The 13,040-nt window shown below is 54.9% G+C and overlaps 2 protein-coding genes across 2 annotated transcripts; both read left to right on the top strand.

Annotated features, from left to right (window-relative positions):
- Nucleotides 1-4,249: 4,249 nt before the first annotated feature.
- fsdR-7 (Fusaridione A cluster transcription factor fsdR) lies at nt 4,250-7,178 on the top strand (the record flags this gene model as incomplete). Its single annotated transcript, XM_036636895.1, has 5 exons — nt 4,250-4,450; nt 4,530-4,657; nt 4,714-4,778; nt 4,832-6,407; nt 6,464-7,178. The coding sequence occupies 5 exons, from the start codon at nt 4,250-4,252 to the stop codon at nt 7,176-7,178; spliced, it is 2,685 nt and encodes an 894-aa protein (XP_036497435.1).
- An 887-nt stretch (nt 7,179-8,065) lies between these two features.
- On the top strand, nt 8,066-10,923 carry YTA12 (Mitochondrial respiratory chain complexes assembly protein YTA12; the record flags this gene model as incomplete). Its single annotated transcript, XM_036636894.1, has 2 exons — nt 8,066-10,046; nt 10,100-10,923. 2 exons carry the CDS (start codon nt 8,066-8,068, stop codon nt 10,921-10,923), a joined length of 2,805 nt encoding a protein of 934 aa, XP_036497432.1.
- Between the last annotated feature and the right edge of the window lie 2,117 nt (nt 10,924-13,040).

The raw sequence follows: 13,040 nt of genomic DNA, 5'->3' as shown, positions 1-13,040 counted from the left end.
AAATTTCCTGGAGGTGGGTGGTGAGGGTGAGGTTTCTTGAGACAGATGTGAAACGGGAGAATGGAGAGGTGGTGAAGAAAGATGTGTGGTTCCGAACGTGCTTGGACCCTGCATGACAAATTCTCCATGCTTGGTGCTACCTACTGCAGGTTCAACCGGAGTCGCTCTGGTTATTGTGAAAGAGAGTGCGATGGTGCCTCGTCCTCATTCGGCCCCCCTGTGGATATCGTTGAGCTCGTTGTGTGTTGGCGGGTGTCTCATCCATCAGGTGTTTATCGGTGTTTACCGTCCCATCTAGAACACGGGATGAAACATCTTTCTTTTCGTTCTCAGGGCTGGCTGGAGGCGTGTGGACTAGGAACGGATGAGCTGGATCAAATGACATTCGTCTAGAAGCGCCGAGGTTGCTTCTCGCTCACAACTGAGTCTGCTTTGGACAGATGTAGTTGTTGAAGTTTCCAGAGGCCGACAAGAAGATTGAGAGTGGCGTTCGCCGTGATTTGGGAAGCTCGGTCGACGTACCGGGGAGTACTTAGTCTGATACCGTACACGAGACCTGACTTGAAAGACAGATCTTCCCGCTGCCTCACATACATAGTCTGTGCATCCGGCCAGAGCTTAAAGGAGACCCGCAGCAGCAACAGCAGAAGCGGCGGCAGCATGACGGGCAGGACAAAGTGCAAGAACCTCTTGGGCGGATACCATGTGTGTGTGTTGCGAACTCGTCGGGGCCTCCAGCCCCCACCTTGCTGTTTTGCGACGTCCATACTGGCCGTCCGATGAGGCTTGAACCACGGCATCGATGGCGTCTTGTTCCGTCTAGGGGCCAGCCCTGCTCAGATTGCCTTCGAGAAGCTTTGCATGTCGCGGACCTCGGTGCAATCAGTTCAGCAGACGGAGTAACTTGCTGAGGCGAACGAGCGAAGAGGCGAGAACCACCTGAATCTTTCGTCGTTCTGGATTACGCCCTGACTTGTCCAATGGGATAGGACCTTGTCAGGAACCGATTCTCGCTGTATCTTCACCACATGCGAGGCTCCACTTGACGAGCCGATGTTCTTACCCCTCTTTCATGGAGGGGGAACGGACGGGATGTGGACAGTGGAGTTTGTGAGACCCCTAGATAGCAGTCGCCGGTAGACTCGGATCAAGAAGATGAAACCCCCAGTTTATTAAGGTGTTGACCCTGATTTGCCTCGCCTCGCTTTCGATATCGAGATGCAAACATGGCGATGAAGCGAGAAGTAAGTGCTAATAAGCTGTTACCATAGCTTCAAGTAGGATAAAGGCAAACTTATTGCTGGGGCGCGGCGAACCCAAGCAGCCTTTTGAGAAAGGAGGCACGAGCCGGGAAAGAGCTGTTGCAAGGCATGAGACGATTTAGGTCTATGCCACTTACTCGCTGCTCCCACCGTGCGTTGCTCTGCCTGTCACATCAAGCAACCCTTGTCTCTGGGTCATCCCGAACTCAGCGTGCTAAGCCCGAGCACCGAAGTTTCGTCCAACGAGGAAATGGAGCTGGAGCTTGTTGAACATTGTGGCATGCCGCGCGGTTGGCTGGATGATGCCGAGGACTTTGCTGTGATAAGAGGTTCCATCCCGTATTCTCGAGTCGAGTACGATGGTTTGAACAGTCGAGAAAAAGGCGACCTTCATTCGCGCGCGCGCGAGACAGCATGTAAGGGGAGTGACTGACTGCAGGAAGCGCCGCACGGGCTCCGGATGGGGGCTGTCAAGCTGACGGGGATGATGTGATTCGTCGCGGGGCAGTTGTGCTCACGCTCTGCCGCGCCAGGGTCGCAGACTGACAGAGAGAGTGACTGGGGTGTGAGGGGTGAGGGTCAAGACAAGGTTGAAGGGGAGAAAAGTGAGACAGAAGGAAAAAAAACCCGATATGAAGAGGGTTGGAACTCTGAGCTGGAGGTAAAGCAGTGCCGTTGGGGAGAACGAAGTGTCAAAGAGGGGGGAGGGAGCCCGCGGAAGCATGGTAGCATAGCGGGCAGAGAAAGCCATGGGGTCGAAAGCATCAGGGTTTAGCAATGCGGTTCTTGTCGTGGACAACCCCTGACTGGATCTAGATCCATGATCTCACTGTCTGGTTTTCTCGCATGGCTGGTTTGCGACGTCGTCCAAGTGCCGCCCCATGATTCGTGAGCTCGCTTGAACCAACGGGAGGCAAGCTGAGAGTTGGGACGAGATGGCGATGGAAGACACAGAATGGCGGAGCTGCTATTTACAGCTTTCGTCGAGAGATGCAGTAGCCAGTGGGATGCGGGACAAGTCGTCCTACAAGGCCAATCCAGCTGCCGGAGTGTATTGTTGTGTGTGCGTGTGTGTGTGTGTGTGTGTGTGGCGGCGGGATCGTTCCAGCGTGTTGGAGTACGGCGGCAGCTGAGCTGAAGCAGCAACCCAGAATAGCTCGAAGACGAGTGTTGGGATTGGCAGAGAGAGAGAAACGTGGCAAAGACAAGAAACTCGCGGGATAGATGCGGCGATTGGTGGTTGCCCTGATCCACGCCGGCACGTCCCCGTTGTCTGGTTCGTTGATGAGTCTGAATGATGTTGAGCGTGTCGAAGCCATGGCGAGGTCACTCCAGCTGAGGACTCGTACAGAGCAGGAAGAAGCGAAGTGATACCGTCATTGGATCTGCAGTGAGTCGTGGTTACCGCTGCCTTGGTCTCTGAAGTTCCATCAAAGGGCCATTGCTGGATGGGTACGAATACCGGTGATGGGTATCCGTAGGTAGGTTGTATCAGTCTTCTTGCCTGTCTTGTTTGACAGTCTCCAATGCCGGGTACGTATCGCGTCGTGTACTTACCGTGAGGTGGTCGTACCCTGGCTTTCCTGCCTTGCCGTAAGTGCATCCTGCCATTCCGGGCATCCTTGTCGTTCCCCCCTTGTGGAGTCCCCCTCCCCCTCCCCCTCCAGTCCTCCGGGCCGGACCAAAGCCCAGCAGCCTGTGATGGAAGTGAGGCCCAGTGCCTGCAAGGAACTGCGGTACACGAGGGGCTCCCGTCACTCCTCAGTTCTCCGCTGGCAGCCAGTGCCCAAGCCCCCAGGTACGACACTGAATGGACGTCCACAGCGACGTATGCGGCACTGTAGGACTCAGGAGCCCAAGTGCCCAGCAAGAGACGGGAGGGCAGCGAGACGCAGGCAAGACAAGCGCCCCCCCGTCAACTACGCCCCGCTGACCAATGCCACTCCACGCTCACTGCAAGCACACTGACTGACCTCTCTGCAACTCTGTAACGCCTTTCGCCCCCCAACCTGTCCACCAGGAGGAGGAGCAGCAGCTTGTCGTTATGTGATACTGCCATGCTCGATTCCACACTGCTTCGCTTTTTACTCCTTCCGTCCCATCATTTCCTGCTCGCACTTACCTCTTCCTCCTCTCTCTTCTCCCACCCCTCATCCTGTTAACTCGTCATTATTCGATTCGATTTCCTCTCAGGCGTCCGAACGTGATACCCCTCCCTCCCCGCCGCTTGTTCCCCTGCTCCCATACGCAGTACACGAAAGAAGGGCCTACGGACAGCAGCCACCCACCTGATATTTTACGGCCTCCATACGAAGCGAAACCGCTCGACAAATACGCATCACGAATAAACCGACACACAGCTGCCAAACCCCACGCGCCCGCCTGTCGCCTCTGTTTTAGCTAAGGTACCATTCACCTGCCTACCTTGGCGTCTACGTGGACGACCTTCTGCTCGACGACACCTTCTCCACCGACCGCAGGCTAGACCGGGATTCTCAGCGAAGCAGCATCGGAGTTTCGCTCGTTAGCTGATCCCGCACCGCTACTTCTATTGCAACTGCAACCCGCTATCGCTTGTTGTGCCGCCAGCCGCGATCCTCACTCCTTGGTTTACTTAATTCCAGGGCTTCTTATCCACCTCGGCCTTAGCTTCCTGTCGACTCAGCCACCAGCTTACCGAGCGAATTACAAAGAGCTTCGCCCGCCGCTACGCTATTCTCGCGCTACCTGCTTGCAAATACCGAGACGGGTTCCTCAACTTTTACGCCCCTTCGTCTTTTCCGTCCCGCCGTTCCCCTCCTCCGTAGCCCTTTGACAACCTCCAGCTTGGTTGCGCTCGAGAGATTGGGTAACCACCGTCGCTCTCAACGACAATCTCGCCCTCCGTCAGCTTCCCCAGGCTCGACGACCACCGTATTTCCGATCCCGACCGTGCCGTTGCGACGCCCGACTGCGAATTCTAGCTTGTTCACCGAAACTTGCCCACCATGGACCACATGGGCTTCCAGATGCCTCACATGGGGCACCCGCCCCCATTGATGAACCAACCGCCCCAGATCTTTGGAGCTTACACTCCTGATGGCCTTCCCGTTCAGCACATGCCGCCTGACCTAGCGGCGCATATGTTCGGCGACCCATCTACGCTACTTGACGATGCGAACGAGGCCAAGAGGAGGAGAATTGCCAGAGTAAGCACCCTGCGATGGTCCTTGCCCGGCCATTGAAACTGTGCAGTCGTAGAAAACGTGCTCATGTCATGTCCCGCAGGCCTGTGACATGTGCCGAAAGAAGAAGATCAAGTGCGATGGCAAGCTACCCGCATGTAGCCATTGCATAAACTACAAGACAGACTGTGTCTTCACTCAGGTTGAGAAGAAGCGCAACCCGCCAAAAGGGTATGTCCAGCCGCGCAGTCCAGGCTCTTTGGGTAGCCCGACTGACACGATAGCAGAGCAAAGTACATCGAAGGACTGGAGAACCGTCTAGGCCGTATGGAAAACTTGCTGCGACTCTCAGGTTTGTATCCCGCTCCCCACGAGGAGAACGGCCTTATCTGACTGGCTGTACAGGTCTACTCGGCGAGGACGATAACGGCGAAACCGATCTTGGCACTCTAGAGAAGCGCCTGGCCGAAAAACATCAGCAGTCGAGACAAGCTTCTCAGGTTGCTTCCAACCCGACTTCCCCATCCCAGGCAACTTCGGGACAGAACGAGAATGAATCAACTCCCCAAAGCGCGATTACCTCTCCTGAACCGACGAAAGACTCCCACAAGGAACCTAAAGAGGGCGAGAGGCGCAAATCTGTGCACCCCGAAGAACCCGAGAAGAGCGAGGAAGAAGTCGAGGCTTTGTCCGAGATGATGTGCTCCTTGGTCACAAACCAAAGTGGCGAGACCCGATACATCGGATCCTCCTCCGGCTTCTCCATTTTCTCCCCCAAGGGTATCCAGTGGGTCCACGAGAAGACGGGAGACAATTCATTCCAGCAGATGATTTCCGAGGTATCGATTGACGACCACAAGTGGACTGCGTGGAAGCCAGAGGTTTTCAGCGACCTGTTCCGTCGACCAATCTTCCGACCGTTGCCCCCGAAGCACGAGGCTTTGTCCCTGCTGAAAGATTACTTTGAGAACTTCAACTGCATGTTCCCCTTGTTCCATCAGCCCACTTTCATGCATTTGGTTGAGCGGCAATATTCTGACGACCCCTACGAGGGCACCGGATGGTGGGCGAGCTTGAACTGCGCCCTGGCGTTTGCCCATCGCCTGCGCGTTATGAGCAACCTCGTGCCCCAGGAAGAGGACGAGAAGGCATGGGGTTACATCAAGAATGCCCTCGGAACATTTGCTGAGCTGACGATGCGCAACACGGACTTGCTGAGTGTGCAAGCACTGCTCGGCATGGCTCTGTTCATGCAGGGCACACCGAACCCTCAGCCCACGTTTGTCCTCGTCGCAACTGCTATTCGTCTCGCCCACAGTATTGGTTTGCACAAGAAGGGAACCGGTTTCAACCTGAACCCTATCGAGATTGAGCAACGCAAGCGAGTCTTCTGGATTGCTTATATGCTCGATAAGGACTTGTGCCTTCGTGCGGGCCGACCTCCCGCACAAGACGATGACGACATGAACGTCGAGCTTCCAGACGCCGATCCGGAGGACAACATCGGCAACATTCCTTTGGCTGAAGGAAAGGGCAAGATGAACTTATTCAGAGTCATGTGCGAGTTTGCGACAATCGAAAGCAAGGTCTACTCTCGCCTGTACTCGACCAAGGCAACGAAACAATCCCCCGGCGAACTTCTCAACACCATCGGAGAGCTGGATCAGGAGCTCGAGGAGTGGAAGGACAGGATTCCAATCGATTTCAGGCCAGAGCACGAGATTCAGGCGTCGCACACGCCTCTTATCCTGCACGTCGTCATGCTTCACTTGACGTACTATAACTGCCTGACAACAATTCACCGCATGTCGGTACACCACGGATACTGGACCAGTCGCTTGTCCAACTATGCCATTCAGGGGCTCAACGCCAAACCCCTGAACCCACGCGTGTTTTCTTCTGCAGCGCTGTGCACGGCAGCTGCGCGAGCATCCATCTCCTTGCTGAAGTACATGCCTCAGGGAGACTCTTCGAGTGTCTGGTGAGTTTAAGCTCAATACATCAGGCTCTAGATCCAGTAACTAACAGTCTTTGCAGGCTCATTCTCTACTTCCCTGTATCCGCACTAATGACACTTTTCGGAAACATTCTCCAGAACCCCATGGATCCCAGAGCCAAATCCGACACAAGATTGATGAATCTGGTGGTCAACTTCTTGTCCATGCTAGGTCAGGAAGCCGAGACGGGCGGTGTGCATCGTATGCTGGGCGTTTGTTCCGAGTTTGAAAGAATTGCGAAGCTCGTCATCGAGAAGGCGGAGAAAGACCAGTCGTCACGGCGGAAGCGCAAGAGCGAAGCGGCACCGAAAGTATCATCAAGCCCGGCCGCATCTTCTCACACACCTCGGCCAGTGTCAGCGACGACGCCGACTCCACAGACGGTCACTCCCTCGGCGAACTCGGCGACGAATGGACAGTTGTCCCCCGACTTCAACGGGGAAGCCAACCGTCGTAGGCATGGATTCAGTCCTATGCAAACCACTTCGATGCGCGAACCTTCTCCGGCTCTCCCGTCGGCAGGATGGCCACAGGAGTTTCCAATGCCGGATCAGGCACAATTTGGTAACTTCGCGGAGATGACAGGATTTGGCGGAATCCACAACCCCCGTTCACCGCCGATGAATATGGGCGCGCCGTATCAGCAACCTCTCTTGCCGCAGGATCTATTTTCGCTTCCCATGACGTTGGACTGGGACTGGGCTGAGATGAGCGGCGGCGCGTACCCAACGGTGGAGAATGGAAACGTTGGCTGATGCACGAACGGTTCTATGCCAGTGGATCTGGCGAGGATGAAAAACGGATGAGAAATCCCACACGGGACCGAAGCATGGAATATCATGGTGGAAATCTGGTCTATTTATGGGCATGTGAGACGAAATAACGACACTTTGAACGTATGTACTAGTAATCAGCCCAGCTGAGGCGGAAAATATGTTGTATGTGGGGTCCCTCCGTGGACAGCGGCCATCGTGCGGCGTGTATATTGCCATAGAGTGGCGGACATACGTCTAGCATTGACAAGAAAGATCAATAGCAGACTCAATTCCTTCATTTTCAGAACCACTCGTCAACTTATTCGTGCATTGTGCTTCAATTGACAGCAAACGGACGCCTGCGTGTAAGCCCTGCGCAGGACGTCCATACTTCCACTCTTTCCTACACTCCACACTCTAGACTACGTCAACCAGTGGAAGCCTGCGGTCCAAAAAGCGCCAGGTGGAATGCAAGTGTCATTGTCCGGGTCGGAGTTTGCGGCGGAAGCAGCCCGTATCAACCGACAGAATTGGCGGCGGGACGGAGTTTGAGTCACGTGCCGCTAAAGACTGGGCTGCGATGGGACCCGCAGCGAGATGAACTCATCACTAATGGTGGTGGTAGCTTTTCGCCATCGCGCAGTCATCCCGGAAACCCTGGGCCAATCGCCAACACCACCACCTCGAATTCTTCGAACACCGCCGAACACGCTGCGGCTGGTGTCATTATTTCCATCTTGAAGTCTTCCGGATATCCATCCTCAACCCGACAACCGCCCAGCACCCACCAAGTTGCCTCAATGAGGTAGCACATCGCTGCACGCGGTGAATTACATATCCAGCTCGGCCCCGGTCGTTCCGCCTCGTCTCTACAGGCATACACAATCATGGCGAGGTTCCTGCGCCAGTCGGCGCAGCTTGCGCAAGCTGTGAGGACTGCGCAGCACCCGATCACACGGATGCGTTTCCAGCCGTCGAGAATAGCACGACTTGCCCCGCAGGCACCCCTCGCCGCATACCGATCGCAGTTCTATTCAACAAATAACAAGCCAGAAGCTCCCAAGAAGAAAAACGAAAAGAAAGCCAAGAAAGAGGACGCAGAGGCAGACCAACACGAGAAGTTGGACAAGGAGGCAGACAAATTTAAGCAGGAGAACGAGGAAGGAAAGAAGCCAGCAGAGGAGACCGACCCCGAAAAGCTTCGTTTGGCCAAAGAGGAGCTTATACGGAAAGAATGGCCGCTTCCCAAGAATTGGGTGTACCTGACGGAGGAGGAGCTTATCATGCTGAAGACTATGGCCTATAACCCAGCTCTACCTGGGTTCCAGAAGGACTTCCTCCTGAAGAGCATCGAGGAGATAAGGCTACTAGGAGTCCCCGAGGAATTGAAGGAGATTCTGTACTCGCTACAGGACGGCAAAAAGGACATAAGCTTTCGCGAAATGGCCAAGCTCATCCGTGTCTCAGCACAGATTACGAGCAGATGCGCCCAATACGAAGCGATGACCCATATGAGTGAGGAGGAGAAGGCAGCAATGAAGGAGATAGATCAGGCGAAGAAGGATCACTGGGAAAGCAAGAAGCAGAGGGAGGAGCAGCGGGGCCGAAAGTCTGAGTCGGGCGAGGGCGGTAACGAAGGATCGGGCAAAAACAAGTGGCTTTTCGGCATGTTCAGCACTGGCGATCTCGTTGTCGCTGCCATCGTCTGGGCGGTGATTCTGCCGTTCTTCGAGTCTCTGCTGTGGGGTTCCGAGAAGGAAATCACTTGGCAGGAGTTGCGCAGGAACTTCCTGGACAAGGGACTTGTCAACAAGCTCGTGGTCATCAAGACGTCTGGCCGTGTTCGTGTCGAGCTGAATCGCGAGGGCGTCCAGTCTGTGTACGGCGGCAACGAGGGCGTCAACCCCAACATGCAGTACTACTTCTCCATCGGCTCCGTCGAAATGTTTGAGAAGCAGCTGGAGGACGCCCAGCGGGAGCTGGGTATCCCACCTGCAGAGCGCATCCCGGTGAGCTATGCCACCGAGGGTGGCATTATGCCCTTGGTCTACGCTTTTGGTCCGACCCTCCTCTTGGTTGGTCTCCTGTACTACACCACGAAGCAAATGGGTGGACGTGGAGGCAACCAGATGTTTGGGTTCGGTAAGAGCAAGGCTAAGCGTTTCAACCACGAGACAGCAATCAAGGTCAAGTTCAACGATGTGGCCGGCATGGACGAGGCCAAGACGGAGATTATGGAGTTTGTCAGCTTCTTGAAGACCCCAGAGCGCTTCGAGAGGTTAGGTGCCAAGATTCCGCGTGGTGCCATTCTCTCTGGACCCCCTGGAACTGGTAAGACGCTTCTGGCCAAGGCCACGGCAGGCGAGTCTGGCGTTCCCTTCTTCAGCGTCTCCGGCTCTGAGTTTGTCGAGATGTTCGTCGGTGTCGGTCCTTCCAGAGTGCGCGACCTCTTCGCCACGGCTCGTAAGAACGCGCCCTGCATCATCTTCATTGACGAAATCGATGCCATTGGTCGCGCGAGACAGGACGGCAACCGCCCGGGCGGTAGCAACGACGAGCGCGAGGCTACCCTCAACCAGATCCTCACCGAGATGGACGGTTTCAACACTCAGGAGCAGGTTGTCGTTCTCGCCGGTACCAACAGAGCCGATATCCTTGACAAGGCTCTGATGCGTCCTGGCCGTTTCGACAGACACATCTACATTGACCGCCCGACAATGAAGGGCCGCCAAGAAATCTTCAAGGTGCATCTTGCAAAGATCGTTACTAAGGAGGAGATGGAGCACTTGACTGGTCGTCTGGCGACTCTCACCCCCGGCTTCTCTGGCGCTGACATTGCCAACGCCGTCAACGAAGCCGCTCTTGTCGGTATGTCTTTCTCAGTCCCGTCTTAATATCCACAGTTCACTGACATGCCACAGCTGCCCGTGCCAACGCCGAGTCCGTCGAGATGGTCCACTTCGAGCAGGCCATTGAGCGTGTCATCGGAGGTCTCGAGCGCAAGTCCCTTGTCCTCAACCCCAAGGAGAAGAGGACGGTCGCTTACCACGAGGCCGGTCACGCCATCTGCGGCTGGTACTTTGAGTTCGCCGATCCCCTCCTCAAGGTCTCCATCATCCCTCGTGGACAAGGCGCTCTGGGTTACGCCCAGTACCTGCCCTCAGGCGATGCCTACCTGATGACAGTACAACAGCTGATGGACCGCATGGCCATGACCCTGGGCGGCCGCATCTCCGAGGAGCTGCACTTCCCAACCGTCACGACCGGTGCCAGCGACGACTTCCGCAAGGTCACCCAGATGGCTCGCAAGATGGTCACCCAATGGGGCATGTCGGAGAAGGTCGGCCCGCTGCACTTTGACGACGACCCAAACACACTCCAGAAGCCCTTCGCCGAGGCGACGGCGCAGGCCATCGACGCCGAGGTCCACCGCATCGTGGAGGAGGCGTACAAGCAGTGCCGCGACCTGCTGACGGAGAAGAAGCACGAGGTTGGTCTCGTCGCGGAGGAGCTCCTGAAGAAGGAGATGCTCACACGTGACGATCTCGTCCGCATCCTCGGACCGAGACCGTTCGGTGACCACCAGGAGTTTGAGAAGTACTTTGGCGGGCAGGGCCAGAAGAGCGCGCCGCCGCCGCCCCCTCAGGAGACGGAGAACACGGACTCTCCGCCCGAGAATCCGCCCGTCGGCCCCACGCCCACTTTCAAGAGCTTGGAGGACAGACAGGACGGGTCGAGGAGATGATGAGAGGGCGAGGGGATGGCACTCGAAACGTGGTTTTCAATTTCTTTAGTCTAAGGGAATACAACAAAAGGGCTCTCAACTCTGCCTTCGCGGCGGCTGTGTTACTAGTAGAGGCATCAACCATTGCGGGCTGGAGTAGATGGGGGAGGCGGGGGAACACTTCACACTTGTACTTGTAGTAGGAATTGTAGATACATCCAGCTTGACTCTCAAAAATACCAAGTCCCCTGCAGAGGGGTATGATGAAGATCGATGGTAGTCTCGAGTGAAAAGCGCATATGTTTTTGCTTCTGTTAGACGTTTATCAATCGTGTGTGGTTTCGAAGCGCAAGCACGAACTTCACCTCAGTGTATAGCACGAAAGTTATGATTAGTGAGAACTTCACGGGACAAGATCAAAGACGGTGCGGGCAATTGTCGAGCCTTCTGGGCTTATAAGTTGAGGAAGTTGCATAGCTCACTCAGCACGAAAGTGCCGAAACTGCACAACATTGCATCACTTGTCACCAACACTTGACACCTAGCAGAACATGTCGAAATATGTATTATGCCAAGACCGGTGTTTCTCTGGAAGCCTTGCCATCAAATTCTCTGTCTTGTTGCTGCTCCTTGCGTAGCATATCGGTGCCCAGGGAATTGCAGTATACGGTCTGGGCGGCTTGAATCATAGGTGCCAAGGTGTTATTGCCAGGTTTCTTCTACTGATCCTCGTTTTACTGGATGAGCTGGGCAGGTTCATCGACATGTTTATTAAAAGATGAAAAGAGCATAAGTAAGTTTCAACGTTGGAAAGCCTCATGCTATGCCCACAAGTACACTCCTTCGCGTGAAGAATGACGTCTTCTCGAGCCAATTCCTCCCACGAGACACCAACTCATATGGTGACATTAGAGAACAGACGACATTCGAAACTTTACCATCTATTTAATGGTCAATGGTAGGGTCTGGGGCCGTGTGACTGGCCGCATTAGTGTCGCGTTAAGTGGTGTCATTCGGGGTTAAGGAAGGGCACGGTTCAGAGTTTTTCAGAGATGGCAAAGGACGGCTATTAAATTCCTCTCAAGAGATTGAGATCTTGCCGATCGCGTGGGATGCCGGCGCCATTCTGCTGCGGCCGTAGACCGAATCTTGTTTCTGGCGCCAGTCTAAACCCAGCTTCTTGACAAACGAACAATGACAGAGATGTCGAGTGATTCTTTGCGACATGAACAGTTCTCATTATCAAGAGTCTCTCTTTCGCTTTCTCTTCGGCTCAGACATTTTGGTCCCGAGTGGAGACCCACATTGCCATTTAAGAGAGGTGATTGGGTGGAATGGGGTCAGGATGTCAACATACATTCTGCCCAAGCAGAATTCTGCGGGGGATGCTGTGTATTGACCAATGGCATATCTGTGGCCGTCGCATTTCCGAGGAGGGTTGCGGTGCGGAATCTACGATTACTGCAGCGGCATATGCACGTGGCGAACTTGTTAAGACGGTTCTTGACTCGGTGTTTCTGGGGGTGGTGGGAAGCGGTGACGGCGACGGCCGCTGGGGTTTGCGACGCCGTCATCATTTCTTCACCTTCGTTCTACAGCATCCGTAGTGGTTTGGCTTCGAATCTCTCATCGCAACACTGATTTGACGAGAAGATACAGCGAGGCCGCCGCCGCAGTGCTGGTCTAGACGAGTCAATTTTGACGAGGAAAACAAACATACCTTGCCAGAGTTCCAATCGGGCGGGGCCGACTCTTTTCTCCATTTGGGGGTGCCTGGTTTATTGCCTCTTCTGAACTCTCGAGTCTGGAACCTGTATTCCCGCTCACATCATTTCCCTGCGAGGTTCTCAACGATTTTGCCCTTGCAACTGGATTTTCCCCCTTTGGCCCTCTCCTTCTGTTGTGCTTCTTATGGTCCTTTGCATGTCGGCAGGTCGCAGTCGCATCCACCCTGAAATCAAATACGGATACCTCTTCATCAAATCTCCCCCGGACGGAAGTGCGCTTCAGAAGTGCTTGTCTCGGCCTACCTTGTCCTAGGCAGATCCATCAGTCCATACCAATTCTTAAATACAACAACCACCCACCCACACCTGGCCGACCTTAGCCAAGCCCAGGTCCAGTTCTACACCTCGAAC

This window comes from Colletotrichum siamense (assembly GCF_013390195.1).
Source record: "Colletotrichum siamense strain Cg363 chromosome Unknown KSG_Cg363_contig03, whole genome shotgun sequence".
NCBI lineage: Eukaryota > Fungi > Ascomycota > Sordariomycetes > Glomerellales > Glomerellaceae > Colletotrichum > Colletotrichum siamense.
Note: the sequence above shows the minus strand (reverse complement) of the source record. Positions and strands in the feature narration are given on the sequence as shown.